Genomic DNA, 27,543 nt, shown 5'->3' on the forward strand with positions numbered 1-27,543 from the left:
CACACTGACCAATCCCCTCGCGGAGCCGCGCGTACTTTTCCACGTAGCGAATCAGCGCGGAAGGCGCGGCCCAGCGCGCGGTCAAGGTGGCCAATCATCGAGCCGGGCTCTGCCTGGAGCGCCCTCTGCCCCACCGCGTTCGAAACTCGGCCGCCAATCGGTGGGAGGAGGGCGGCGGGCCGCGCCCGTTTATCGCCTAACGGGCACCGGAGGAGGCCTCCCCGCGGGCTCCCAGCGATGAGGGTAGGAACGGAGCGAGCCCGGGGCGGGGGGGCGGGGCAGTGCCCGCCGCGCCTCCGCACTTGGACGCGTCCCAGCACCGGCGATGCCGCCACCCTTACCCCGCCCCTTTCTCTGATGGGTGACAGGCGCGCCAGCCAATCGGAAGCGGCGGCGCTGTCAACATCCCGGAGCGCGAGGGGCAGCTGCCCAATGGGAGCGTAGGGGCGGGGCTTGACCTGAGGGGAGGGGGCGGTGGGGGCGGAGTCCGTGAGGGGGTGGGAGGGGGCCGCGCTGCTGAGGGGACGGGAGCGTGAGGGGGGAGCACGGAGGGTAAGGGGCGGCTCGGGAGGGGAGCCCGAGGGCCAGGAGGAGGGAGCGGGTCCGTTAGAAGGGGGCAGAGGAGGTCGCTAATGGAGGGGAGGCGGCCCTGAGGGGGGGGTCCCTTGTGAGGGGAGGGGGTCCCGTCATGGAGCTGAGCTTTCCGGGCGGAAGCGTTTCCTGAGGGGATTCAGAGCCCTGGGGCTCGTTGTTCCTCCTCATGGCCCCTCAGCAGGGCCTTGGGATGCCGGGGAAAGGGGGTCCCGGCGGCGGAAGGGGCAGCGGGGACCGAGGCGCCGCGTCCTCCCTGAGGGGTCTGCGGGGCGTCGCGGGCAGTCGGGTCGTGCTCAGGAGGAGCCGCAGAACCACGCGGGCTGCGCTGGCCCCGCTGTCCGCATCCACATCGCACTTAAGAGGCAGAATACCCCGCAGCCTGGTTTTTATCGTACTCCTTTATGTAGGGACTTGGCCGTATAAGGATTATTCTGTGCTATGGAAACAATAGCTGTCAGCTTAGTGCTCCTCAGCCCAGTTGCAGCTCACTTAATGTGCTTTCTTTTCATATTGTGAGCAGACTTCTAATGAGGTTATGAAACGAGCCTGTGTCACAGCGAAGTCCCACCCATCTGCTGTGCTGCTGAGATAGGCCACCCATGATTGCATCCTGGGGAGACTGAGGTAGCCCCCTCCACCGCCATCAGCTGCTCCAGAGACACTCGCAGCTCCTTTATCTGTCCCATTAGGTGCCTGATAACCTTCAAGTTTTCCACACTTTCCACTAGAGAAAGAAGAAAGGCTTTCCCCCCCCCCCCCCTTCATTTATCCCAAGAAGCTTTGCCAAAGGATATGTGCATCTGGGATAACTTCCTTCCCGTTCTTGCATTTTCAGCCCTGGCCGAAGGAGATAGTTTGAGTGAGTACCTGGAAAACATTCCTGCTAAAAGTCCGGTAGAACAGGCACAAATCAGGCGGTGTCCATCGGTTTTCCTTCTGATGGAAATAAATGTTTACGCTTCCAGACCTATCTGTTAGTGTGATATCTCTGTGTACTCACAAGTAGTGCTAAAGCCAATAGCATGTGATTGTAAGCCCTCTGAAGAGGAATGGTTGTGTTGAAGGTGTCATGCTTCTTTAAGGCAGCAGGGGTTTATTTTTAGTATTGTCACAGGATGTTATTTCTTAATGTCTCTTGTTCATCCGTGACATGATTGTAAGGTTTCTCTTCACTGTTAGAACACAGAGTGAATTCACCCCCTTGCCTCAGTGTAGAACACGCTGGAATAAGCACTATAGGAGGACTGAGCAATGTATTTCAACTATTTCTCAGTGAAACTATGGGAACTGGAGGAATATTTTAGTCTCTTTACAGCATTTCTTGTGAGCTGCTGCTTTGAGTGCTGTAAGAGCATCGCACAAGTGTTTGGTAGTTACTTATTTATGATGCTTTCAGTTAACCAGCTGCTGGGTTTAACAGCTCTGGGATTCCTGTTGGACTGCATGGGTTTTTGTTGTTAGCTGGTAAGAGGTGTAGCTCAAACCGGCTTTTTGAGTTAATATTATACAGTAACAGTAAAACAAGTGTTCTGTGAAGAAAGCAAGCCAAATATCACATACAGCAATGCCAGAATTGGTCAGCTGCAGTCTAACTCAGTGGGTCTTGGGTTTATTTTCTGGTAGGTGTGCTTCTTGCAGGGAAGGCACAGATTCCTGTTTAGCAGCTTTAAGTACATCGATAATAAGGCCCTTGCACAGAAGTCTGAGAGCCCAGATTTAAACCAACCAACCAAACCCCAACAACACTGTTCTACCTGGGTTTTTTTTGGATTCAGACACCACTTACAGCCTGGTCTAGATGTGATGCACAGCTGGGAATCTCTTTGATTTTTAGTGGTCCCAGCAACTAGAAAGCTGACTAAATAACCCCCTGTTTGCAAGCATAGTACAGGGCAAGAAGAGAGGTTGGTTGTGGAATGCCAGCACTTTCTGGGGTGGTTTGGCTTTTTAATCAATTTCTGATTCTTTAATCAAATGGCTTTTAAAAACCAGATGGTGGTGCTTATTATATTTTATATATTTATTTATCTTCAGGGTAACATCATACTTGGGACTAAGATATGGAAAACTGTGACGTGCTGAAAACTGCACAAGAAATCCCTTCATCATCTGCAGACTCTGATGTCAGAAATAGCCACAGCTCTGTCTGTCACTTGCATTGTAACAGGTAATGTGTTGAAGAAATTCCTGACAAATATTGTTATTATTTTCATTATGCTTCATTAGTATGCTGTTACAGTAGTGTTGTTACTCAGGTGAAATAATATGTAATACTCTGCAATGTATTTTGGGCTGTTTCGTATTTACAGGCGTGATACGTAATGAGAAAAGCTTTACTGAGAGAACTGTTAATTATTTCTGAAAAGCTTAGTAACTTCCATTGCCTTGTGTCTTGTAGAATTGGGGCTGGGAACCTGTCTTGCAGTAATTGTAAGAGCTCATTCTTTAGAATGATCATGCATTGTGCTGAGGCCAGCAGCTTAGAAATATAGAGTTGTTTTTCTGTTCAATGCCCAGGCTATTCTGAGTCTGAATAAGAAGGGCAAATATGGACTAATAGTCTAAGCGATAAGGAGAGGTTCTTCTTGATTGACCTATTAAGATGAGAGTTACAAGTTGCTTACTGCATGTGTAACTCCTCAGAAGGAGGCAGCACTCCTGGGCTTCATGAATCATTGTTACACAGCAGCTTATATTTGTGCACTTCCAACATCAGAATCTATAAGGAAGCACATGGGTTTGATGAAAAGCTGGATTTATTGACATTTGCACTAGTGAGCAGTAGTGTCTCTGCTGGTTATGCTGCCTCTCTTCTTGGAAAGCTGTGTTTTAATAGTATGTAAGATAAGAATGAGGAATCCTGTGGATTCTTGGACATTTTCTTGACAAACATATGAACAGATCAGTTGTTATTTTTCAGCATGATGAGGGTCACAGTGTAAATTAAGTGTGTAACTCTGTACAGCTTCATAGCATATGTAGTGTATTATTTTGGCCACTATATTGAACAACTGGCACAATAAATAATTGAAATCCTTTTCCTCGTGTTTCACTAGAAGTCCCTCATCCAATCCCAATGGAGTTTCTGGTTACTCAGGGAATACCAGGTCCTCATTAATACCTGGTTCTGTTGAGCTGCTTGCCTCCTTTGTGCAAGATCTCCAGAATGCTGGAAATGCTGACTCAGAAATTGTGAAGAGCTGTGAGGTATTTGATGTTAAGGTTTATTTTTAAAGTCATTTGTATTAATATATCAGCTTTGTATTTTGGAAGACAAATCTAATGATACAGTTTAGCAGTAAGGACTATGATGTATGTGTTTACTCCTCATGATGGGACAAATCCTTTTACAATGTATGAACTAATCGTGTGCATAGATTTTACTGCGATTTTCCCTTAGCTTTTAAGCTAAGGGAATGTGAATATTTTTTCCAGAGTTCCAATTGCAAGTTTTTGAGTGGAAAAAAATGTAAACCTTTAAAATTGTCTCACTTCAAACTAGCCTGAAGTGATCCTGGAAATCAGAAGTTTTCTCTTTAAAACTGGCTCGGTTTTAGTTTACTTACTTATTCCATTTGTAGCAATGTGATTAGTTTGTTTCTCCACTTAAAACAACCCTAAAGTCATGAAGTGGGTTCAATGAGTTAATTCTCTCAAATGCTTTTTAATGTTGTTTTTGTCTTTTTGTTACTTTAAATTTTATCATTATATTTAGTCCCCGTGATGAACATGAGGTTCCCACACCATGCCTTATTCTTGCGCAATGTTGGAGCTTTCTGGCTGTGGTCCATTGAACTGTCTTTTGGCAGATGCTTAATTTGGATGTGCTTTAACAGCTCCAAGGAAGGAACAGAGGTGTCTGTGCCGAGGCACATACGTTCTATGTCCCGTGTCCTGTGCTTCAAGTATCAGGCTCCATAAATATTAGCATAAAGTAGTTTTAAAATTCAGATTTTACCGTATTTTAGGAACCCTATAGATTTGACTTTACGTTCTCTTTTTGTTGTCACTAAACAGTTATGCATCATGGCCTTCAGCTACATTGCTGAAGGGAGAAAACAAATGGTTCACTGAACATAAGTATGTTTCATTACCACTTTTAAAATTGTCTATAATTTACTGAACTGGAATCAACCTTTCCAAAATTGGACTGTACTTCACTGCCAGCTGTTTCTATTTTTAAGTAATCTTTAATAGAATAACTCTCTTCTCTTTTTCATTTGTGTTTTGTAAACCAAACTTAAATTGTAGTGATGCGTTTTCTTGCTGTCTAGAAGGAGTTTGAGTGAATGTGTCCATAGTGAATTGTTCCCATTGATGGGGGCTGTGTGTGTCGTGGGGTGGAAACCACAGTGCTGCTATCAAACTTTGTATTATGTCAACACCTAAGTGTAAGACTGCAAAACTGTATTGTAGCTAGAGATGCAGTATGACTGTGCTTTAATTATTGTACTTTGTGATTTAATAGACAAGGTGGCTACAGTTATTGAGACTGGTAGAAAAACAATGTCAGGAACAAATAGTTGCCCAGCAAGAGCAGTTCCACCATCAAATCCAAGTAAGTAACAATTTGTTCATGTAGGTAGGTTAGACTGAACTTTTCTTCCCTTGTTCCAACCACATTTCCCTCCAAAACAATGCAGTACGGGCTCTGGCACCCTTGTCTTTTTCTGTAAGTATATTCAGACAGGCAGTTAATGGAAGTGGATAACTGGAATGCCGTTTACAGGATGCTTATTTGAGACAGTCTTGGGTAATTAACAAAGTAACTGTAAGAACCATTCCAGAAGTGAATATTCTGGGATTATTTGTTTTCAGTTGTTTTGTTTTCACAAACATTTAGTTCAGAATGCCCGTAGGTTAATTGGATTTTAGGGGTACAGGCTGGTTTTAACTAACTGTTAGACTGTATCATTTCTAATTTTGAGACATGGTAGTTTTCTCCTCATTCGAAGATGTTATGCATCTTGTCATTCACTCCTCTAGACAGTCTAGAGCGTAGGAAAGCATTCATTGTAAAACCTGAATGCTTATTTCACCCTTCAGTTGAACAGTCTCCTTCAAGGATGAAAAGATGACCCAGGGGAATATTCACATTTTTGCTGAACCATATTTATCCATTAAAACAAAAGAAATGTCTATGTATGTATGAGACAGTGATTCTATAGATATATAATGCTTAATATCTTCATCATTTTGGTTGCTGTTTTTCCCTTCCCTTTCCTGATGCCCTCTACACTAGTAGTAACCAACAGTTCCTGAGCTCAATTAACAAGAGGTACTGTCCTTTATCCTATCTCCTGTTTCTCCCCATTCACCTCTTCACCTTCCCTCCCATCTTGTTATTTTTGTCCCACCACTGTTTCCTTTCCCTTGTATTTCCTTCCTCCTACTGTAGTGGTTTGATTCACTTGTTGCTAATTGTAGTTTTGACTAAACCATTGTGTTGGCTTTGCCATTTTGTGTCTTAATAGGAAAGGCTACCTCTGGAAGAGTTGAGTTTGTGGTATCAGCAGGGAGTTACTAGCTGCACTAATTGCCACACTAAATATAAAATCAACAGCTGTAACTTGCTTTCAGTTATATGCGTGCATTATATAAAACAGAGGGAGCTATTCCAAACTTAAAACCAAGAAATACTGCAATCCAGGCAACTCACTATGCTCTAATAAGAATACTAAAGGATGCCCCATCCCTGGCAGTGTTCAAGGCCAGGTTGGATGGGGCTTGGAGCAACCTGTTCTAGTGGAAGATTACCCTGCCCGTGGCAGGGGGTTGGAACTGAATGAGCTTTAAGCTCCTTTCCAGCCCATACCAGTCTGTGATTCTGTAGCAAATAATAGTCTACTATTTGGGTAGAAAAACAAGATGCTGCATTAACATTGGTGTGACTCTGAGATAAGGCTTGCTCTATGCTGTGCTTCAAGAGCAATGTGCTTTAAAAATACATCTTAATCCATGTGAAAATAGGGATCAAAAGACCTGGAGTTCATTTTTGAATCAGTGGGGTCAGTCCTTCGCTTTGTGATCGGAAGCCAGGTGTGGTAATGGTAAACTGCCGCCACCTGTGGAACCCCCCCAGGATCAGACTTCATGGAAGAGATTTGAAAGGAAAAAAGGTTACCTGTATTCCCAAAATTATAAAAATATGATCTTATTTTCCCCAGGTTTTGTCTTCTCTTGGAATTATTTGTGACCATGCAAAGAGAAGTAAAAATGCTATTTAATTGGAATAGTAGCCTTTCACTTTTCCCACCCAAGGCATTAATGACAAAGATTAAATGTCAGCAGAGAATCTCATTAGTTTGGGTTTTTCTCCTGACAGTTCTGTTTCTTCCCTTTTGTTCTCCCTTCCCTCTTTTGGCAGAGTTGAGTCACACAATCACAAATTATTGTTGAAGTCATGGTTGAAATCATGAGCCGGTAACAAAGCTTATGGCAGAAAACTTTGACACTTGCGTGGCAGCATCAGGTTTTTTGGTGGTGTTTTGGGGGATGATTTGGGGAGATTTTGTTCCGGTTTTGGAGGGATGGGTTCTGTTGGGGGGAAGATTGGGGTAGTTTTAGGGGGTAGGTTTTTAAGAGTTTTTTTGGGGGGGAGTGAGAATCAATAGTTAATAAAACCTAGGGGCTGGTTCTGACCAGTGTACATGTAGGTTCCTCTGAAATTAAGCCTTACTTTTTATTTCTTACTTTAAGAGAACAAATGATTTTTGTCCAGTTTGTGCTTTCCACCTGCCATTCATATGAGTAATGCACTGCAGTTCTGTGAAAAACGTTAGTAGAGTTCCACATTCTTAAACCACTGTTAAATCTAGTGATGTAACTAGAGGCTTGCTCCACTCCATCAGATGCCAGAATAATTCAAATGCAGATCTCTATTATATGAATAAATAACATATTATCTAAATCTGATATTTTAAAGTCAGGTTTGATGCAAATAATCTTACAGAGGTACATTATTCCTATTAGCATCATAGAGGAATGGTTTATACTTCCATTAAGCATCCTTGCACTCTTTGAAACATATATCTAACTTATAGAATCTTTTACACCTAAATTTAGCAAAAGGCTTTTGTCCACTTCTAATGACATACCTGGATAGCTAATATTGCCTTAGCTGGTTGGTAGGTAACTCTAGTTCTGAAGGTATGTAGTGAATACATGCATGCATGTTTTTTACATTAATAAATGACTAATGAGACCTGTAATTCACTGCATGGATTTAAGAATTGTTGCCATGGACATCTTACTGTTACACATAGACCTACTTTATGCATGAGATGTCTACATATTGAAAAATCTGAGTCATTTCAGAGAAGTAGTCTAATTCTGTCACTAATACCATGAATTGAAGAGTCATCAAAGTTTAAATGTGCTCTGTGGTATCCTCTCTTAGGAATTTTGCCTTTTCTTTTCCCATAGCTCATTCAGGATGAGGTAAGGCAGTTGGCAAAACTGCAGAGCAGCAACTGGGGCACCGGCCAGAGCAGAAGTTTGCCCACCAAGCTCACAGACACTTTTTCATCACTAGGCAGTCAGATGGGGATGCATTCTGAAATCTTTAAAGAACATGAATGTGTTGTCAGTCAACTTGGATCTAATGAAGCAGTAAGCCAGCCGAATGCCTCTGACCTGCATCAGGAATGTTTTGGACGTGATGCTTCAATGAACAGTGGGTACGGTACACTTTCTGCCTCTGAACTGCACCCTGGCAGACTTGACAACACTACCAAGTGCACAGACTACATGGAGAAAACTTCCCAGGGACAGAGTGATGGAGCAATAGTGCAGAGTGATGCAGCTGTAGCCAGTGTTCAAAATAAAAGGGAACTTTCACCAAAAAAAAGAGAGGAAAATTGTTCATTGGGAAGGAATGATGCTTTAATTTTTCCTACTGATTTTGACCATAAAGTTGATGAAACTCAATGTGGAAAAAAAGCTAGGTAAGTGGTAAACTTTCCAAATACTTTATTTTAGGCAATCCCCGTTCAATAAACAGCTGTTGGTAACTGGAAACATTTCAGAATTGAATGGAACATTTTGATTGTAAAAAATACTAGCAAGAAAAGACCCTGCATTTGCGTTTTGGCTTAATTTTGTGGTTTTGGCTGGTATTGGCTTGAACAGACCGAAAAATAGTTGTCTGAAGCTCTTTGTTAGGACTTTTTTTAAAGGAAAGCTATTTTACTGGTGGGTGTGTTTCATTAGCACCTTTCAGTGATTTCTTTGTGTTTTGAGCAGTTTTTTTACCTTAAAACCCCCCAAACCAAAACCCTAAACCATTTCAGCATTCATCACTTCGTATTGTTTCTCAAAAGTGCATGAAGGCAGTGGAGTTTTAGTGCCTCTGTTCCACCTTGAAGAAGAAATTTCCTGTAGGGATCATGTCTCCACTGAAAAGGTCCTGTGTACTTAAGGTCTGTGTTTGTTCTTCTAGTAAATCTTTAACATCATGGGCGCAAAAACTGAAACAAAACCAACCAAAAAGAATAAATGCAGACGAAGTGTGTGTGAACTCTATGCAAGAAAATGAGCAAGCAAAGAAATTACCCCATCAGAATGTAAGTCTCTTTATGTTTTTCTAATTTGATTCTTGTTACTGGTATTTTTTCAGCATTGTAGTAGTTTCTGATTCAGCACATGCTTTCATACTTGCTTAAAGCATTTGAGTATGATGTTACCATTCATATGTTTAAAGTTCATGTGGGCAGAGTGTACTTGTTGTATCATTCTATACTTACATATTTTGGCTTATTTTATTCCTTACCTAATTTTTGTGTTCACTTACCTAGGTAGTACTTGTTCTTTCCTCATAGAGATAACAGTTACATTCTCAATTGAAGCTTCAGGTCGTGGTCATTTATTGTGCCCTATAATTTTTTCAAAGGATCTTAGATTTCAAGTTTGTGATGCCACTGCTTTAGAAGTGTTTGTAGTACCACCTATTGCCGTGGCTGCTGAAGCAGCTCAAAATGCCTCTTTTGAGTAGAATTTGATTTCTGCTTCCCCATATTTTTGAGTTAATAATTCTTTATGTCCACACACCTGATTATTTTGGGGAGGGAACCTTAATCACGTATTTCTGATCCAAAAGGTTGTTCTGCAACGTGATTGTGTGAGTAATCATCATACATGTAACTATGAAGTTTTAGCGTTCCTTCCAGTATATTGTCACAAACCTCTCTCCTTATGCTAATTTTAAGGAAATAATTGAAACTCTGCTAATGGCTCTACTTACAGGAGATTAGGAGAACTAGGAAATATGAATCAGTTGATTCAAGGCAGGGTTTGTTTTCTTTCCTGTGGTCACTCTGAGGGTGATCCAGAAAGAGTTAAGAGTAGCTTACTCTGTTGGGCTTGCTCTCTTTAATCTTCTTCCATTGTCAGTGGAAACAGTATGTTCCTCTAAGGGGATATTTCAAACCAGGAGTCACATTTATCTGCTGTGGATTGTTTCTTTTCTCTCTCTGCTACAGGAGGATGCATAAGGAAATTAGTGGCAAACTCAGATTTTGAAAAAGCCTTTATCTTTCTTTTCCTTTGTGAGAATTCAGTTGCTATTCCTTCATTTTCCTTTCTTCCTCCTTAGGCAAAGGAGAATACCTAAGTAAAACATTAAGAGGGACAAAATAGCCTTGAGGTGAGCTGGTGCTTCATGCAAAAACTTGAAAAGCTTTAGTTCCAATTCTTTTTTTCTTACTGACTTTTGTTAATTCAATGGTTTCTATCCTGGTTTAGTCCTCAGTTGTATGAGCTGTATAAATTTGCCGGGGAGTATGGCTGTTAAGCTTCTGTAATGGAACAAAAAGCCCTAAGTATGGTAGAAAAGAGCAATGTGATATGACTGAAAGCTAGCTGCACTTACTCAGTTGTTCTTGTATCACTATGTTGTGATTCCTTGATTAAGGAAGAGGAGAGCTGTGGCAAATCTTAAGTTATGTCCATTTTTATCCCCTGTGTTTGTCCCACTCTTTTCAAAGTGGTTTCTTTGATTACCTTTGGCGGTCACTTAGGAAGTTTGGAGTGATGAGAAGAAGAGTATGTCATCTCTTGTATGTCTCGGGTGCTGGTAGACAGCATTTACCTGTAGATTTGTGGTAGGTGGAGTCATAACAGCTCAGTATAAGCAATTCCAAACTTAGGAGGAGGAAAGAGTAATGCTTTACTGGTAGTCACCCCTCTATATACTTGCATCTGGAGCAAGGAAGTTTAGATGGTTGTACAAAATGTGTGTTTTTGTAACAGTTAATCTCAGAAATGCTCCCCAAGCAACAGGCAAATGACTTAGAAAACATCAGTGTCTTTTAATTGAGTGGCTTAGTTTAGTTCCCCTTTTGCCTGCAGTTCCTCTGAATATAAATGGCACAGGTTTGGATCATGCTGTAGAATGAAATATAATCCCTTTGCTTAAAAAGACTAACAACACTTCCATGCAATTTGAAACAGTTATACCCTTGCCTTTTTTTCCCCCTTGCTTTGTGACTTTCCTTATAAATTGTTCCTCCTTTGTGATTTTAGACAAACCTTTCTGATGCTGCTTTGCCACCTTACACTTTTTACCTCAATCAACCGAATGAAAGTCCAAATTCCTTAGTGTCTGAAGCTTCAGGTATAGTTAACTTCTTGTACTTAAATTTCCTTTTCTTTAAACTCTTGTTTTTTAAAACTCCTCCTAGAACGCATTTCTGATAACCTTGGGGAGGTGAGAAGGGTTTGTGCGCTGACAGGCTATTAAACTTTGATATAGTATAATCCTGCTTTTCTTCCTCTTGCGTTTTGAACTGATGGAGTTCCTGTGTGTCGCTGCTGGCGGATGTAGGATGTGCAGCAATTTTTACTCTTCAAATCCCTCAGTGTTTCAAAGCTGAGCTTTGTCTTTAAAACTGTTTCATAATTTAATTTCTATTAAAATTGTGGGGCATCAAATGATCTTTCAAATATTGGCATCGTTGGTCTATAGTAGTCACAGGAGTGCCTGGTGATAGAGCCAGAATTCCTGTAAGCCAAGGGTGTGATTGTGGAATTGTGTGAATAAACAAGAGCTAGATAATGCAGTGTGTAATGTGCTGATTCTTTAATGGAGGGAGGTTGCTTTTTTAGTGTTTTGATATGGTTTTAATTCCATTGTTTTGGGGTGGTTGGTGCTGGTTCTTTGTGGGTTTTTTGGGGACTCGTGTATTTTTGGGGGATGTGGGGGTTTTTGTTCTATTTTGGTTGTTTTTTTTGCGAAAGCAAACAACTAATTCACATATTTCAATTGTGACAGGGTGGATTCATTTGAGTAACAAACGGGCACAGGGATGCAGTGCTGCATACTGTATATTTATTGCTTCTGCACAGCCCATTGAGAGAGGGACACATATAAGAAACTGAAGTGGGGCTAAGACTGTATCTGTTCCTCGTGTGCCATCCCTCTTAGTCCTGGTAGTCCGTGTCTTTGCATGCTATAGAGTGCTGTTTAGTAGCAAACTGAAGTTTGTAGCATCAAGTGGCTGCCTGGGATTATTCCAGGGTAATACAAGTTTTAAATGCTATACTGGAAATCAGTAGAAATACTAAAGTTTATGGTAAATGAGGATTTGTCCCTTGAACATCAAAGAGTAAACCTATGTGCTTTCACTGATTGATAGCTGTGGTTACTGATGCTGTGTGATGTGATGCTGATCATGTTGCCTGTGCTTTGCACTGGGATTTTTCTAACTTCTGGTAACAAATGCTTTAGTGAGATCCTTAAGTAATAGATGCACATAATTAATACAGCATTTTTGCAAGCTGACACAGTAACATTTACTAATGGGTTTTGGGATTCCTGTTTTATAGCCATGAGCTTGGAATTTGTAGTTTTTGATTTATTATTTTCTTTCAATGTTTCTTTTTACCAGGACTTTCGTACTGGAAATTAGACGAGAAGGAGATGTATCACCCTTTACCAGAGAACTTCAGAAGTGAGTTCGCTGATATTTTCTCTACAAAAGCATCACCAGAGCAGGTAAACTTTGTGTGTTAATAGTGGGCTGATAGTTGTTTGTTGTCTTGGCTTTTTTCCCCTACAATATAAAGTATCAGCCCTCCAGAAGCCAGCTTCTCTGTGAAACTCTTCTGTTAACTCTGTCTTTCATGTTCTGTTACTTCATTATTCATTTAACCCCACTAACATCACTAGCAATTGACTGACCTTTTGTCACTAGCAAGAAATTGTGTGTATAGGAGTTGAAAAAAGACTGACTAGTACATTGAAGGGGTATGTCCCTCACTGAAGACCCTTTTTTAAACTGGGTATGCTGAATAAAGCATTTTCCTGTTCTGAACTGCTTTATTAGCTAAACCCACCTCAGAACTTGCTTATCTACCTTGGGGATGGAGGATTGCGTTCAGGAATAGTAATGTCGCAATTTTCCCTGTTGAAGTTGTCTTCTGCTGATGAAATGAAGTTGTCATCATTGAAGGATATTTATCATAAAAGACAAAGGGAAAACAAGCAGCTTCCAGGCCAGAATTTTATGCCTTCTTCCCAGTCAAGTCACCCACCAGAGGTAACATTGATTTCTTTACTTCGTGTATCAGTTTGCAAATAGGGTGAGTTAGGGGCTGGTTTCTCATTAATTGGCCCCTGCTGCCACCTCCAGTTTTATGCTGGAACAGCAATGTGTGCAGCCGTGATGAGCCAGAATGGGAAGGGATCCAGCTGACAAGACCTCCAGAAACACCCTGGGTAAACAAGCATCTTTGCTGCACAACCTTGAGAATGGTGCAAGGATGAACCTGCTTACGCCGAGGCTGCAGCTGATGAAATGCAGATGGAACTGCAGTCGCAGGAACAGGGTTTTCTTACTGCTTCCCACAGGACGAGTTCATTCCACCCATGAAACAGAAGAGGCAGAGGTTGTGTAATTGTTCTTTATCATATCTGTTTCTTTATACAGCTTTCAGTCTTGTACAAAATCCAGTAATGATGCTTCTCTGTGACTATCTTCTTTATATAATCCATGAAGTGATTTTTCATAACTATACAAAGTTATTGTTTCAACCTACAGGCAGACATCAGAGTCCTTCTGTTTACATAACTGAAAGGTCAAAGCATTTTTAGACAACTGCAGATGTTAGATATGTCTTTTATTCTTAATGGAAACTTAGAAACTCAAGTTGCAAACATTGGGAATATGCATCATCATCTAAGCTGTTACATGTCCCTTCATCTTGCTTGTCATACCAAATTACTGTAGTAATTGTAGTAAATGGTTGTGGTTATTCATAATAATTCCTGCAGTACGTTACATGGATTGCTGATGTCTTCAGATAAACTCCATTTACAAGAACAGAAGTTAAATCACAGGTTTTTTTAGCATTGTAACTTCTTTCCTAGATCTTGACGTTGGACCCAACCCTGCACATGAAACCAGGGCAGCAGAACCCAGGACCCCGTTTTATCAATATTCCTGAAGAGACTGCTCCTTTTTCTCCAGACTCTATGGCAGAGCCCGGATTTTCAAGTCATTGTGACACAGACTCTTTTTCACAGACAAGTAATTCATCTCAGTTAAATGATTCTCCAAAGCATCCTGCCAGCAGCAGAGCTGCATGTTTGGACCTCTGGAGAAATCACCCGTTCCAGAATGAAAACAAGAGCAGCTCTCCCTTTCCAGTGGCATATACGGATGCTGACAATGACAACTTAGTCAACACTGAGGAGGAAGAAACACGGACTCTCACTCCATCTTCTATTGCTCAGTGTGCTGACAGCAGTTTGCCAGAATACAGCCTTTCAGTGACATCTGTTGAAGATCCTGTGATAATGTCAAAGTAAGTAATATTGGCTGTAATGTAAGTAAGTAATGGTTGGTACCTTCACAGTACTTGTGAAATGACCAGAATATGAGTTCTGTTTGCTTAGAACATAGCTGCACATTGCTGCTGTTTTCCTTTTCGCCTCTGAAGTGCAGATGGCGTCATTTCCCACTTCTTACAGTTGTCTTTCTTTAGACTGTTCTATTTAACCTTCTTCAGACCGTACTATTTAATCCTAGGGCACAGCATTTGTATTCAGTCTTCCTTGGATGTCAAAGCCTTAACTGGAAGGCAAAACAATTTCCTATGTTTTATTTGGTTATGTCTTTTTATACCTTAAAATAAAAATCCATACTTCCCTCATAGGTTGTATGAGGGAGTTGATTCAGGCAGAGGATTTCCAAGTTCTGTGGGGGATGTATTTTTCTATCTTAGAGGCAAATGGTGGGAGAAGCACAGAATTACTGTGCTCAGGAAACATAAATATCCCTCATTCACCATTGAAGCTCTTGGGAGTTGCCCATGGACGAGCAGACATGGCATATTCTATGTCTCAGGGCTTATGTCAGCATCATGGTTCAAGATAGTTCAGTGTTTTGAGCTTTCCTGTTAAAATTTTACATGCAGTTTCTAGTACATAGCAAAGGAGGGAAGAGAGAGTAAAGCTTTGTATCGTATTTGTATATAATAATACTTGTATTAATGGGGAAACTTCTGTGCAAGCCTTGGGTGTCTGACACCACTGCCTTAGGTGATGAAGCTTTCCTTAATTTGAATGCAACAAATTTCTGTAAGAGAGATTTATATGCTCAGTTCATGATGTGCAAATGAATACAGCAGTGCATGGTCATGTGGATAGCTGGAAACCTTTACTGTTCTTACTTTTGAAACTAGGATTAGGCAGAACTTGAGGGAAAAACACGCTCGGCACATCGCTGATCTGCGAGCTTACTATGACGCTGAGATACACAGCTTAAAACAGCAGCTAGAGGCAAGCCATAAAACTGGTTCATCCGAAGACTTGAAGAAAATCAATCAAAACCTTGCTGACAGGTACTGTTTGTCCTTGCTTGTCCTCTTCCTCTGTGACATGGGGTTCCTTCCACTTCCAAACCTGAATATACTTGTTTAGAATAGCTTGAAAAGTTTGTCACTCTTCAATTCTGAAGATTATGTGCATCTATGATACTAATATTTTCCTATTAAGTATAAATCTTGTGCTATTTAATGAGCTGTTTTAAGATAACTTTAAAATCATTGTTAGGCACCAAGCATGATATTTTGACCAGAGGTCTTGTTTGACCTGATTTTTGCTGAAGCCAGCATAAGTTTTACTCAAGAGGGGCTGTCAGGCAGAGGTTGGCCTAAGCAATTTGTAATGGGACTATCTGTGTTGTAAAGTAGTTCTTGCCTGTCATGCTGGTGAACATTATCATCCTTTATCTTTCATGTTAAAACCAGTTTTGAATTCATTGGTAGCTTTATAAAGTCAATTTGCCAATCAGTGCTCTTTGACCAGATATTACTACTGTAGTCTGTGTGCCTCACCTAAATATTCCATTAGACATAGCTTGAATGTTTGCTATATAGAGAAGTTTTTATATAAATTATTTGCCAGTCAAAATAAATATTGTCAATTTAGATAGATAAAATACTTACAAAATCAATGCTCTTTAGTATAATTGAAGCAGTATCTGGGTAGCTGGGACTCTTTTGTACTTCCCTTCCAGCAGTAGTGTGTGCTAACTACTAGAAGTGACTCCTGAGCAGTCATTTATTGAGTTAAAGTAGCTCGCGGTATGATTGCAGCTATTAATTATCACACATCAGCAGCTAGCTGAAGTGCAGCTCTGCTCTGGTGCATCTCAGCTGCTTTTGGTCTGCAGCTCTTACGCTCCGAGCCCTGCTGAGTCTCTGCAGGTGTTCCCAAGTTGCTGCTTGCCCACCATGAGCAGAGACGCTGTGTGCTCACTGCAAAGTCTATGAGAGAAGGTCATAGGCTGAGCTCCGAAATTCATGGGGATGCTTGAAGAAGGAAAGAAAGCTATAAAATTTATATAAAAGTTTCAAGAGAGGTTTGTGATCTGTATATTCTGAATAGGTGTGACCAATTAGATGCAGCTCTGAACGAAGCAAGTGCTCGCATAAAAGACCTTGAAAATAAGAATGCTTTGCTGGAAAGGCAGGTGGTAAGTATGTGTTCTTAAATCAAGTTGGTTTTTTTAACTAAAAGGGTAAGAGAATGTACTTGTTCGTTACTAAGCTGATATGTATTTCTGTATCTTCATCTTTTTATTTTCAATCTTCCTCCTTAATATATGAATCAGCCAATATGTTCCACCAGTGACTTTCCTAGCTGAGTTTCTTAGACTTGAATCATCATTACTTTTGCTTATGAACAGCCTTTTCAGGTTAGCAGGGATCAAACAAAGCTTAACAGTGAAATGCTGTGATGTGTTCATGATGTCTTTCTTTAGATATTAGGGTTTTTTAATATATTTATTTTGCTTTAATTACTTTCTCTGATTTCTTAGAGCTGTGATAAAAATACATCTTATCTGCACTGAGGCAGAACTATTCTAAGGATATTTATACAGTTGTTCTGACCAGGTCAGACCAGTTTGCCGGCGGCTGCATAGCTGCATTTACTGGTCAAAGAACAGGGCACTTTGTCATCAAAGTTAGATGACACCTGGAGAGGCATTTTTGCATGCTGGGAAGCAAGAGGCCTAACCTCTAGATATTTTAATTCCTGTAAAATAAATAACATCTTTTGGGGGTTTTAGTCTTCATTTGCATTCTTTCTACATCACAGAAATGAGCAAAAATCTAAAGTTCATGTATAGATGTACCCTTGTTTTCTATTTGGATGAATTTAGATTATGCTTTGCACTGAAATGAAAACAAATCCTCCAGGAAGCATAATCGAGATCGTGTGTTTCCCTGCAGGCAGACTGGCGAGACCGCTTCTACACAGTCAGTCATAATTCCAAAGGTTTGCAGGAACGTATGGAAGAGATGTGCACAAACAATAAGGAGAAGGATAACACCATCAGTCGGCTAAAATCAAGGCTTCAAGATCTAGAGGAAGCATTTGAGAAAGCTTACAAGTTATCTGATAATAAAAACACGAGGCTAAAGGAAGAAAATAAAATGTTTCAAAATGTAAGTAAGCGAAGGGGCAGTGGTGGTCACAGTTACACAGTGGGTCAGGAGCACAGCATCTTCTGCTTTGGAAAGCTTCTCAGAGTTTACCATTGTGAAGGCTTAATGCGCAACTAAGAGAACAGAAATTATTCAGCTGGCTACTTAGTTGGCTAGGTGTTAGGTGATACTATGGATCTATAGATATTTCAGGTAACAAGGGTATACCTGGTAACACTTAGTCTCACTCTGTGTGCTATTAGTTCATTTTATTTTTAGAGGTATTGCAGGAAGTTGGTTTAGAAAGTTGTTTTTCCCTTTCAAGTTCAGTGAGGATGGACTGAATTTCTCATAAGTCACCACAACTTGCTAGAACTCTTTATTGTGTATGATTTTAGACTGAATCAAAGGAGTTGTTTTACTGATTCTTCAGTAATAGTTTTATGGAAAGTTTAAAAGGATTGGCAAAATGAGTGTTAGTTGGAAAAGCTACTTCATGCTTTAACTCCTTTTTTACAACTAAGATTGCAAAATACAAAGTCAGCTTTAAAGTTAGTGAATAATTTTACCAGTTCAGTCAGTTCCTCCAGGTTCTTTAGAGATAAATAATTTGAGCATTAGAAATATCTTGTGTAAGTAGTTCAGTTGTTCTGTCTGTAACTTTTTGTTCCAATTAGAAGATGCTAGAACTTAACAAACAGTATTGAAGTACATTCTCTGTCCCCTGGAGTGCTTCTGCATGGGGTAGACAAACAATTCAGATGACAGTAGTCAACAAAACTGTTAATTGTAAATGGTCTCAGTGTGGGTTTGTGTGTTCTTTTTGTTTTAGCTTTTAGGAGAATATGAGTCCCTTGGAAAAGAACATGAAAGAGTAAAGGTAAGTACACGCTAGTTAATTAGAGAACCACACATGTGAAATGTGAGATAATGTGCCATAGAATTAATCTAAGTACTTTGAGAAAGATCAAATGGAAAGATCCATATTTATTTTACCTGATAGTTTCTTACTACATCTTCAGAGCCCTGAAGGGAAAAGGAGGGAGTTTGGGATATATTGGTTTTCAGTGTTGTACAGCAAAAATACTGCAAAGTCGTCAAATTGAATGTGCCTCCCTTTCAAATAGGAAGGTGTATTTAATGTATGGTTTTCAACACTGATGTAGTTACTCAGGTGTTTTTCTTTTAATACACTCTGTACCTTCTAAGCTTATTACTTTTTTCCCTGTGTACTTGCAGGATACGTTAAATACAACTGAAAACAAATTGCTTGATGCAAACACGCAGATAACTGATTTGAAAAGGTAAATGTGAAACTGTCTTCTTACTGTTTTAACAATATGAAATGCAGGCAGTGGTCAAAATATTTACTCCTAGGTTATGAAGTCTGTAGATCTTGCAAGTTTAATTACATCTTATGAATCATTTCATGTTGTTTTATGTTACTTCATACATACTGTAAATATCTTATTATTTTAGGTACATGTGTTTTCTGCTTCCTTGATCACAATGGCTTCCCATGGGATGTAATTACTTGCTTCCTTTCTGATGGTTGTCACTCAGATAACCCAGCCAGGGTGCTGCTCAAGCCTTTACTCCTACAGTCGTATACTCAGGAGCCCTATCTTCAGCTAACCGATCACTGTTCTGGTTTTCAGGAGTGAGGGTGCTGACAGGAGTTTGCTAAGATTATGGCTCCTAGGCATTAATAAAGGACAGAAAGAATAAATAGGAAGAGTTTAAGAAAGGAATAGAAACAAGCCAAAACCACTCTGCTTTCAATTTTTATTGGGAGTGTTGAGGGAATAAAGGTAGTATGAAGGACAGCTGAAGTATTTCTGTTGGCACATCTATTTTCTTCTGCCTGATCCTCGGTGCTGCTATTTAGGAACCATTTCAGGTTGGGGAAATTTTAGTGGAAAAGGAGATTTTTATATCCTGCTCCAAAAACCTGTATTTCTGTTCTCCAAGAGGGAAATGCCTAAGACTTTGTTGCATTGCCAAGGGCTAGCTCAGTGAAGATGTGAGCTGCAGTATGTGGGGGAGATGAAAATCCTGTGAAGAGCCTGAGCAGCAGATTGGTGGAGTTACCTGAGTGACACAGGAGCCACTCATTAAATCCAGTCAGGGAGCCTCTTGTATAAGTACAGCATTTCAAGGAGGAAAAATGTTCTGGTTTTGTTTTCCCCAGCCTCTCCAAGGTGGATGTTTTGATCCAGAGCAGTATCTCCTGGTCCTGTCTTTCTAGCTAGGTTACCTACCTTAGAATTCAAATACATATTTATATGTGTATTTAGATAGATACAAAAATGTAGTAGTTGCTCTTGTTCTTCTGCTTCACCAAGGATATCTGATTGGAAAAGAGTAGACTCCAAGAAATATGATGTATCTTTTACGTCATTTAAATAATCTTATAATGCATCTTTTGCTACTTCCACATTAGGACCATTTCAAAACTTGAAGCTCAGCTCAAGCAGGTAGAACATGAAAACATGCTGAAACTTCGCCATGTTACTGAAAGTCATTTCAGAACCTCTTGTGCCAAGTAAGTGAATATTCCAACAGTGTGAAAGCAGACCATGTGGTTTAGACTACTTTTTAATGTGTTTTGGATAAAAATGGATCAAGATCACGTCAGTCCATAGGCCTAACTGGATTAAACACGTGACATAATCCAGAGGTTTTACATGCCAAGAAAGTATTAAAAACAAATACACACTTTGGATAATGTATGTGTGAGTTGGCAGACTGTTTCAAGTCTTCCCAGATGGGTGTTCGATAGGCCTCAGCTGAATAGGTATTCCCATGCTCACCAGGGATCTTGGGAATAGAATCTAATAGTTTAATTGGACACTGGGGGTTTTCCATATGTGTTTGTCACTGATTTGAAGGGCTGATTGCTACTTTTTATGTTTCTACATACAGCTTGTACAGGTATTTTGAGAGAATGGAAATTAGAATTAGGATTTGAGTGGACTTAGAATGCATACTGTAGTTTGAATTGTGGATTTATGTTAAGAAAAGTAAAGTTGGGTTGTGTCCTGTGGTGTGTTTATGTGTGGTTGTTGTTAGTTTGGGGTTTTTAAATGTTTTAAAGACCTGAAAAGCTTTGTCCCCTTTTGGTTTTTCTTTGTTACTTAGTTATAGCCTCTTTGGTGCCTCCCAGTTCAGCACTGATCATATGAAGCCCAAAAAGATAATGTAATATGTCTGTAGATGTCCACTTGTATATACTGAACAGCGGTATTTGGGGGGAGAACCTGATTTTTCATTAGTATGAAGATACAAGAAGGTTATGATATTACAGGACTGATTTCTGGGGAAAAAAGGAATAAAAACCTTCAAAACCTCTCCTAATTCTGAAGTGTTCTGTTCCCACAGCAAGTTGGCAACTCCTGATGTCAGCAGGCGGAAGTGGTTGATACCAGGAGCAGAGTATTCAATCTTCACTGGCCAGCCTTTGGAAGTCCAGGAAAGCTCCAAAGATAACAGACTAGAAGAAACCTATATTCCTTCTAGGTGAGTTGGTTTCCTTCGGTATCCAACACCTTTAGAAATGCATAATTGACTGGATTTGTATTTTTAGAGTTTTTTACTTGTTACATCAAACTTTCAAAAATGCTCCATGTCATAGATGTTCTACAATTCCTTAAGAACGAAATCACGTTTTCTCACCAACAGAACAAGGAGCAGCTTTCAGTACCGTTCTTGGAATATCAGAAAGCTTCAACTGCATCTTGTGTCACCTTCTCTACATGTTTTTGTCCAGCTCTACTCTGGGTTTGGACACAGTGTGCTCTGTTGCATTGGATGCCAGCTGCAGCAGCCGGTTATAGCTTTCCACCAGTGTGAAGCTTCAGGTGTAGTTTAGGATGTAGTGTACTAGTTTTCCTTTTTACTTAGAAGTTTCTAAAGCCTCTGTCAAGACATACTTATTTCTAAGAGCATATCAAATCACTGAATTTTAACTCACACCTGAACTTGGCTGTAACACAATCTTCTGAGGTCCTTGGCTAAAACTAAAAAGCAGTCTTAAAATTCTTGGTTTGATGACTGTAAATCTCAAACTAAATTCCTCCTTTTTTTTTGTTGTTTATTGAGCTACTGTTTGGATATATGAAATAAAGTAAAAATACTTGATCAGTTCTTTTCCTTTCCACTGCCTCATATTCTTTAAGGCACCATTCTCCTCCTGAGAAAGACTCCTCACAAGAAGACTCTTCAACAACCACATCAGAAAAGAAAGAAATGGAGATGTCAGAAGCACCAATTATAAAAGCCTTTAAAGAACTTGAAGAAGGAAAAGCGTTTAAAGATTGGGGTACACAGACAGAAAAAGAAGATGCATCAGCTAGTAACTTTAATTTTCATATTCCTGAACTTGTCTTTACTGGCTTTTCTTTGGTTGCATGTCTTTTGGGTTTGTTATTCTTGGCATTCAGGTCCATCAGGCTTAAGTGACGGGATCAAAACAGTTTTAGCATGCAGACTTCTGGAGTTTTCCTAAGAAAATTCAATATTACGCAGCTAAGTGACTTGTTTAACATAGAGGGAATGCAAAGGTTGCTGTTAAGTCTCAATCTGGAGAGTAGCTAATGTCCTTTTTCCAAGAATATCTCAGTATTTATAAACAGTTAATGGAGTCCTAGCAATGCCCTGGCTGGCTGTACATCCATTATAGTTTTGTTCTCATGGTGTTGTATCACAGTGTTACTAAGCAAGCTGGCATATGTACTGTAGCACTGCACTGAGCTGTTCTAACTACCTTGATTTAGAAAGCTTTGTAATTAGAAAACATGAGTTTGTCTCAAATCCTTATATTTTTGGTTCAGGCAGGTACTCCAACCCTCTTTCCCAAAAGATGTTTTTGTCCTTCGTTCCACTGTCTCTATTAAATCAGTGTTATTTAGCATTGTTTCCCCCTGCATGCTGCAAAACATCCTTTTTCGTAAGTTAATCCATCTTTCATGAGTACAATGAGCAGGGAGTAAGACTTGAGTAAAACATGTTGACGTCAGGCAGACTAAGTGCAGTCTTTGTACAGTCCAAGCTGCATACAGAATATTTGTTGGTTCTTGTATTAAAAAAGGTATTCTATTAATCAATCTTTTTCTTCTTTTTAATTAGAAACATCAAATCGACGTCAAACTGTTGGGTTTGTTGAATCTTCTTTAGTTGCTAACCGATCCCCAGAGAAAGGGAAAGACCAGCACAGACCAAAACGGTACAGCCCCACTTCTGGCCAGAGGTCATCGTCCCTTCCTCCTGCAAACAGGAAATCAAATACTCCAAGTCAGTGCTTTTCTGAAGTTTGGTTTATATTACTCAAAAGGTAGAATCAAATAATGAGAAGATGCTCTAGAAGAAAGAAAAATAAAGATAGAACTTCTGCATTACTCTAACAGTAAAAGCTTGATTGTAATTGTAGAAAACATGAGAGCTCTTAAATTTATTTTAACTTCTCTGTGTTGTGATGCACTTTTCATCTAATTTAAATAAACGTAGACAGCTTTGAAAAGCATTCATTTAAGATGTAAGCATCTGATCACATGAGTGGGAGATGCTGCACTGGGAGATGTTTGAGGTAGTTAAACATCCTCTGTCTTTTGCAGCAAGAAGAGAGATAATGTTGGCACCAGTGTCTGTGACATACAGCCCAAAACGATCTCCAAAAGAAAACCTCTCTCCTGGATTTAGCCATTTGCTTAGCAAAAATGAAAACACAGTGACAAGGTACGAGGCTTGTGAATACAGTTGTGTTCTGAACATTACTATAGCAGCAGTATGTTTATGCAGGCTTAATACTACTCGCTCTTGTTCATTAAAGTTAGAAAATGAGTCATGTGAAGATATCTGAATATACAGCTGAGTTTAACCTTGTCAAGAAAAATGGCAGCTTGGCCTGCTTCTGAAAGAAAGTCACACAAATGGGGTATTTTGGTGGTGCAAATAGGAGTATATTGAGCTATGGCACTATGAGCAGTAAGCAGAAGACTTGCAATGGTGTGGGATAGAAATTGTTTTTATTAAAAAGCTGCTTATTTAACCAAAAGGTGAAAAAGTAGAAAATAGTGTGTTGCTTTATACATGATTTCTAGCTAGTGATTTGTTTTGGGTTTCCTGCTCTGTAGATTTGATATACTTCTAGATGACCTGGAAGCTGGTCCTACATCTACTTTACAGCACAATAATACAAGAAAAAGGCTCCAGTTCCTCTCACTAGATGATACAGAAGGTAATCTATCAAAGCTGGGGGGGAGCTTTCTCTATTGGTAATAGCTGCTTAAATAGAAAGCTGTCACTTTTATCAAGTCGAACTTTTAAAAACCCTCTGAATCTTGTCTTATTCTGTAGACAGAGAAGTGCCATTCATATAGTATTTTATTTTTATGTATATGTGTGTATGCACAAACAAAATGGACCAACAGCAATAATGAAATGGAGAAAGAAGGGCGGTATGTTTTCCTATGCTTAACTCAGTTACACAATGCATATCTTAGTAGGATCTGTATAAGGATGTACATACTCAGGGATACTAATAACATTCTGTTGCTAAACATCACATTACAGATAGCAAAGAGTAACTATAATAAAAGCAGTTATTTCAGTTGTTTTAAATGATTGATTAAACCAAATCTTTTCTCACTTTTGTAAATCTTGTCACAATGTTCTGCCTTTGTTTTTATTAATGCATTGATTTAGATGAGTGTTTTCAAGACAACTATGATATTTAGTGATATTTAGAAACGTTGTAATAGTCAAAGTTATTCCTAATTGGCACAGTACAGTAATCTGTTTGCCAGCCAAAAAATGTGCTGTGTTATAAAGATCACTTGAAAGATCATCTGTACAAATGTTTTCCATTCTTCTGGGAAGCTTGCCTATGACAGGCTAACAAGGCTTTGCTAGTCACTCTCCTTACTTTATATACCTCAAATGTCACTCTGCTTTTCTTGTCATTAGCTTGTTTTTCTCTTCTATGTAATAATTTCACAGACAATTACAAAACGAATAAAAAGACCCCTATTTTGTTGATAGGAAGGCAACACTCAGGTGTCAGACACAGCTCTGGTGCTGAATCCATCAATAATGGAATGAAGAAAGCGACAGCCTGGGACGAGAGGAGTGTAGCACAGAAATACGAGCCAGTGCCGCCTGCTTGTGAGGGGGACTTCAAATACACAGCAAGGATTAGGACTCTGGCTGAAACAGAGAGGCTTTTTGATGAGCTGACTCAGGAAAAGCAACAGGCAAAGATTATTCTTATTTTAAATCTGTAATGAAACATAATAGTTGCATGAGAGGTGAGGGGTGTAGCTGTGCACCCTGCAATGCATGGCTGAAATTCATGCATAATTTCTAGTGTTACCCTGGGAATGGGCCATTATCAGTCCCTGCTCTACTTCCCATACTCCAATCCTTTTCTGTCCCTAACTTCCTTAAAGGAGAGTCACTTTAACATAAGCACAGGGTGAATGGAAGGGTTGAAGTGAATTTGGTTTTCTTCCTTAATGGCCAAATGGCCTTTCAAATAAGGAAGGTTATTCTGGCAAGTAGGAGTGCTCCCTTCATAGGATCCTAGAATGGTTTGGGTTAGAAGGGACCTTAAATCTCATCTAATTCCAATCCCACTGCCACAGGCAGGGACACCTTCCACTAAAGCAGGTTGCTCCAAACCCCATCCAGCCTGGCCTTGAACACTTCAAAGTGACTCTTGGGAGAGTCTGCTTATGAATGTTAACTTCTGTATCTGTTTGGTACAGCACAGTGTTATGGTAGCATACTTGCGTTTAAGAACAAGACTGAATGTGTCTCTGTAATCTATATACCTCACCTCTTTCTTTGTAAGATGAGTTAGGAAGGCTTATACTAGCTTTTGAAACTGTAATTTACAGCTGAAGTATTTTCTGTTACTAGATTGAGGCTGCATTGAGTCGAATACCTTGTTCTGGTGGAAGAATGACCTTGCAAGCAAGATTAAATCAGGTGAAAAAGCTTCTGCATCTGACTGTTCTCTTATATTGTTCTCCCACAATCTAAGAATATAGAGTGTAGATGAAAGTTCCACTATAGTAAGCTCAATTACTATGGGAACTTTTCCATACCACTGAGAAGTGTTCCTGAATATGGCATATAAGGAAAAAGTATGTGCGTGTGTACATGTATAAATAGTACATAGTGTATATTTTGCATAATAAGACTGTTGATATCTCCTGGGTTTGTACATGGGATGCATTTTCCAAATTACTGCAAGAATAGTCTGTTCTTGCTATAACACTAAGAGGCACATGAAGGCAATACATTGAGGCAGTAACTATGGAACAGATTCCTGCAGCTGTTGTGCTGTAGAGGAAAGTGTAAAGTTTAGGGGTTGGTTGGGTTTTGTTTGTCTACTTGAAAGCATAAAGAAGGAAGTAAGAAGGCAAAAGGAAGTAGTGTAGGTGGAATACAGGAGAAACCCTTCTTCAGAAACCTCTGCAGACTCTTCTAATGAAAACAAGCGTCTCCCAGTTGTGTTCTAGAGGTCTCTGCAAAGCCTACAACTGTAGCAGTTCCTAAATGGGGATCCTAGGGCTTGTAACCAATTTGAAAGTCAAAGTGCATTCCAGTGAATGAATGTTACCCCTCACTGCAGTGGTCAGCATTTCCTAAATGTGTCTCCCTCATTATCAACCTGGCCTAATTCTTGTCAAGTTTATCTAGAAGTCACATAAAATGTTAACAAACCTAAAATACCTAAACCAGTTTTAAAGAAGCCAAAGACCCACAAGTACACACACATACATAAAAATAATACAGGGTTTGTAGGTCTGCCTCTAGTTTGTGGGTGCTAACAGAATGCTAGTAAAGGATACCAGTGGAATATAGGAATAACAGTAGTTTCTTCATTTTAGAATGATCATTGCATTTTGGTTTATGTTATTAAATCCCTTTTTTTCCCCTTTCTTTAACTGTTTCCTTTAGGAAGCTCTGGAAGATCGCTTGGAAAGGATTAATAGAGATTTGGGGTCAATACGCATGACTCTGAAACGATTCCATGTTTTACATACCTCTGCAAACCTCTGACAATTCTCTCTTTGAATGCAAATATGCTTTTTTTCCCCCCTTGCACTAATATGTAATTATGCACTCAGTAAATGCAAATGGTTTTGTATTTTTCTAAACCCTCAATAGTAGTTTTACAACCATGTTACCCTTTACCAACAGCAATATTTTGTACTTGGAGCCACCTATATTTTGAACATATTTTTGTTACACTTGAGAAAATCAATGTTTATCCTGTATTGTAATATTTTTAGAAATATTAATTATTTTTAAATAGTGATATCGAATTTATAAGAAGAATATGAAACTAAAAGGCAGCTTGTTTTCAGAAAATGAGTGTTACTGGTTTGCACTTCGTTTTCCTCCCCGTTTTATAAGTATTTATGGTATGATGTAAATATTAGCCAATAGGAAATTTTGATCTTTAATACAAAAAGCAACCTGAATTACCTGTGTAAGAGAACTGTGTTATGTTGTAAATCCTTTTAATTTCAACCCTATAACACGAGTACCTTTCATTGTGATAAAACTGTGAGCAATACTTTCACTGTGGTTGGTTGGCTGCAGAATGAAGTGTGTGTTCTGCTGGTCTGGCTGCATTAGGAAAATATTGCTTTAAATGACTTGATGTCTCCCAACAGTTGCAGTGAGTAGTGTTTTGCTACTGCAGGTACCAGGATCCATGGGAGCCATCCCATATCGACTCTAGCCACCGCTCCAGGACTGTAACTGTCCATCCCAAGTTACTGTTTTAATGAAGCAGGCTGAGTTTTGTGCCATGCCAGTGTTCTGGTCACCTCCATTCCTGAATCAAATCCAAGCTGTATTTGTGAAGACACATGCATTTTTCCGGGTGAAAACAATACATATTTGCTAGTTGGCCTGTTGCTGAATGACTGTCCAACATTGAGAGTTTGTATTTTAATATCAAATAAAGGTTTAATTAGATTCTTTCCTCCTGCCCAAGAACAT

At 39.7% G+C, this 27,543-nt stretch overlaps 1 protein-coding gene and 1 long non-coding RNA gene across 6 annotated transcripts; one reads left to right on the plus strand and one right to left on the minus strand.

The window, feature by feature from the left end:
* Positions 1 to 84: 84 nt before the first annotated feature.
* MPHOSPH9 (M-phase phosphoprotein 9) lies at positions 85 to 27,519 on the plus strand. 5 transcript variants are annotated; one of them, XM_065692342.1, is made up of 24 exons: positions 85 to 243; positions 2,629 to 2,761; positions 3,651 to 3,801; positions 5,063 to 5,152; positions 8,020 to 8,540; positions 9,035 to 9,158; positions 11,116 to 11,206; positions 12,480 to 12,586; positions 13,005 to 13,130; positions 13,961 to 14,397; positions 15,277 to 15,435; positions 16,484 to 16,571; positions 17,332 to 17,547; positions 18,359 to 18,406; positions 18,766 to 18,830; positions 19,970 to 20,071; positions 20,908 to 21,045; positions 21,705 to 21,880; positions 22,654 to 22,818; positions 23,139 to 23,259; positions 23,658 to 23,761; positions 24,565 to 24,776; positions 25,444 to 25,512; positions 26,491 to 27,519. In XM_065692342.1, exons 2-24 carry the CDS (start codon positions 2,655 to 2,657, stop codon positions 26,590 to 26,592), a joined length of 3,519 nt encoding a protein of 1,172 aa, XP_065548414.1. In that variant the 5' UTR covers positions 85 to 243; positions 2,629 to 2,654; the 3' UTR covers positions 26,593 to 27,519. The 5 variants fall into 5 exon arrangements, with proteins under 5 accessions (XP_065548414.1, XP_065548416.1, XP_065548415.1 ...); XM_065692343.1 differs by lacking the exon at positions 85 to 243 and adding an exon at positions 1,021 to 1,453; XM_065692344.1 differs by lacking the exon at positions 13,005 to 13,130.
* LOC136020814 (uncharacterized) lies at positions 974 to 1,625 on the minus strand. The gene is made up of 2 exons (XR_010615501.1): positions 1,462 to 1,625; positions 974 to 1,318 (listed from the first exon to the last, which is right to left on the minus strand). It is a non-coding gene; the product is annotated as an uncharacterized LOC136020814 (long non-coding RNA).
* Positions 27,520 to 27,543: the final 24 nt, after the last annotated feature.

This window comes from Lathamus discolor, chromosome 12 (genome assembly GCF_037157495.1).
Source record: "Lathamus discolor isolate bLatDis1 chromosome 12, bLatDis1.hap1, whole genome shotgun sequence".
Classification (NCBI taxonomy): Eukaryota; Metazoa; Chordata; class Aves; order Psittaciformes; family Psittacidae; genus Lathamus; species Lathamus discolor.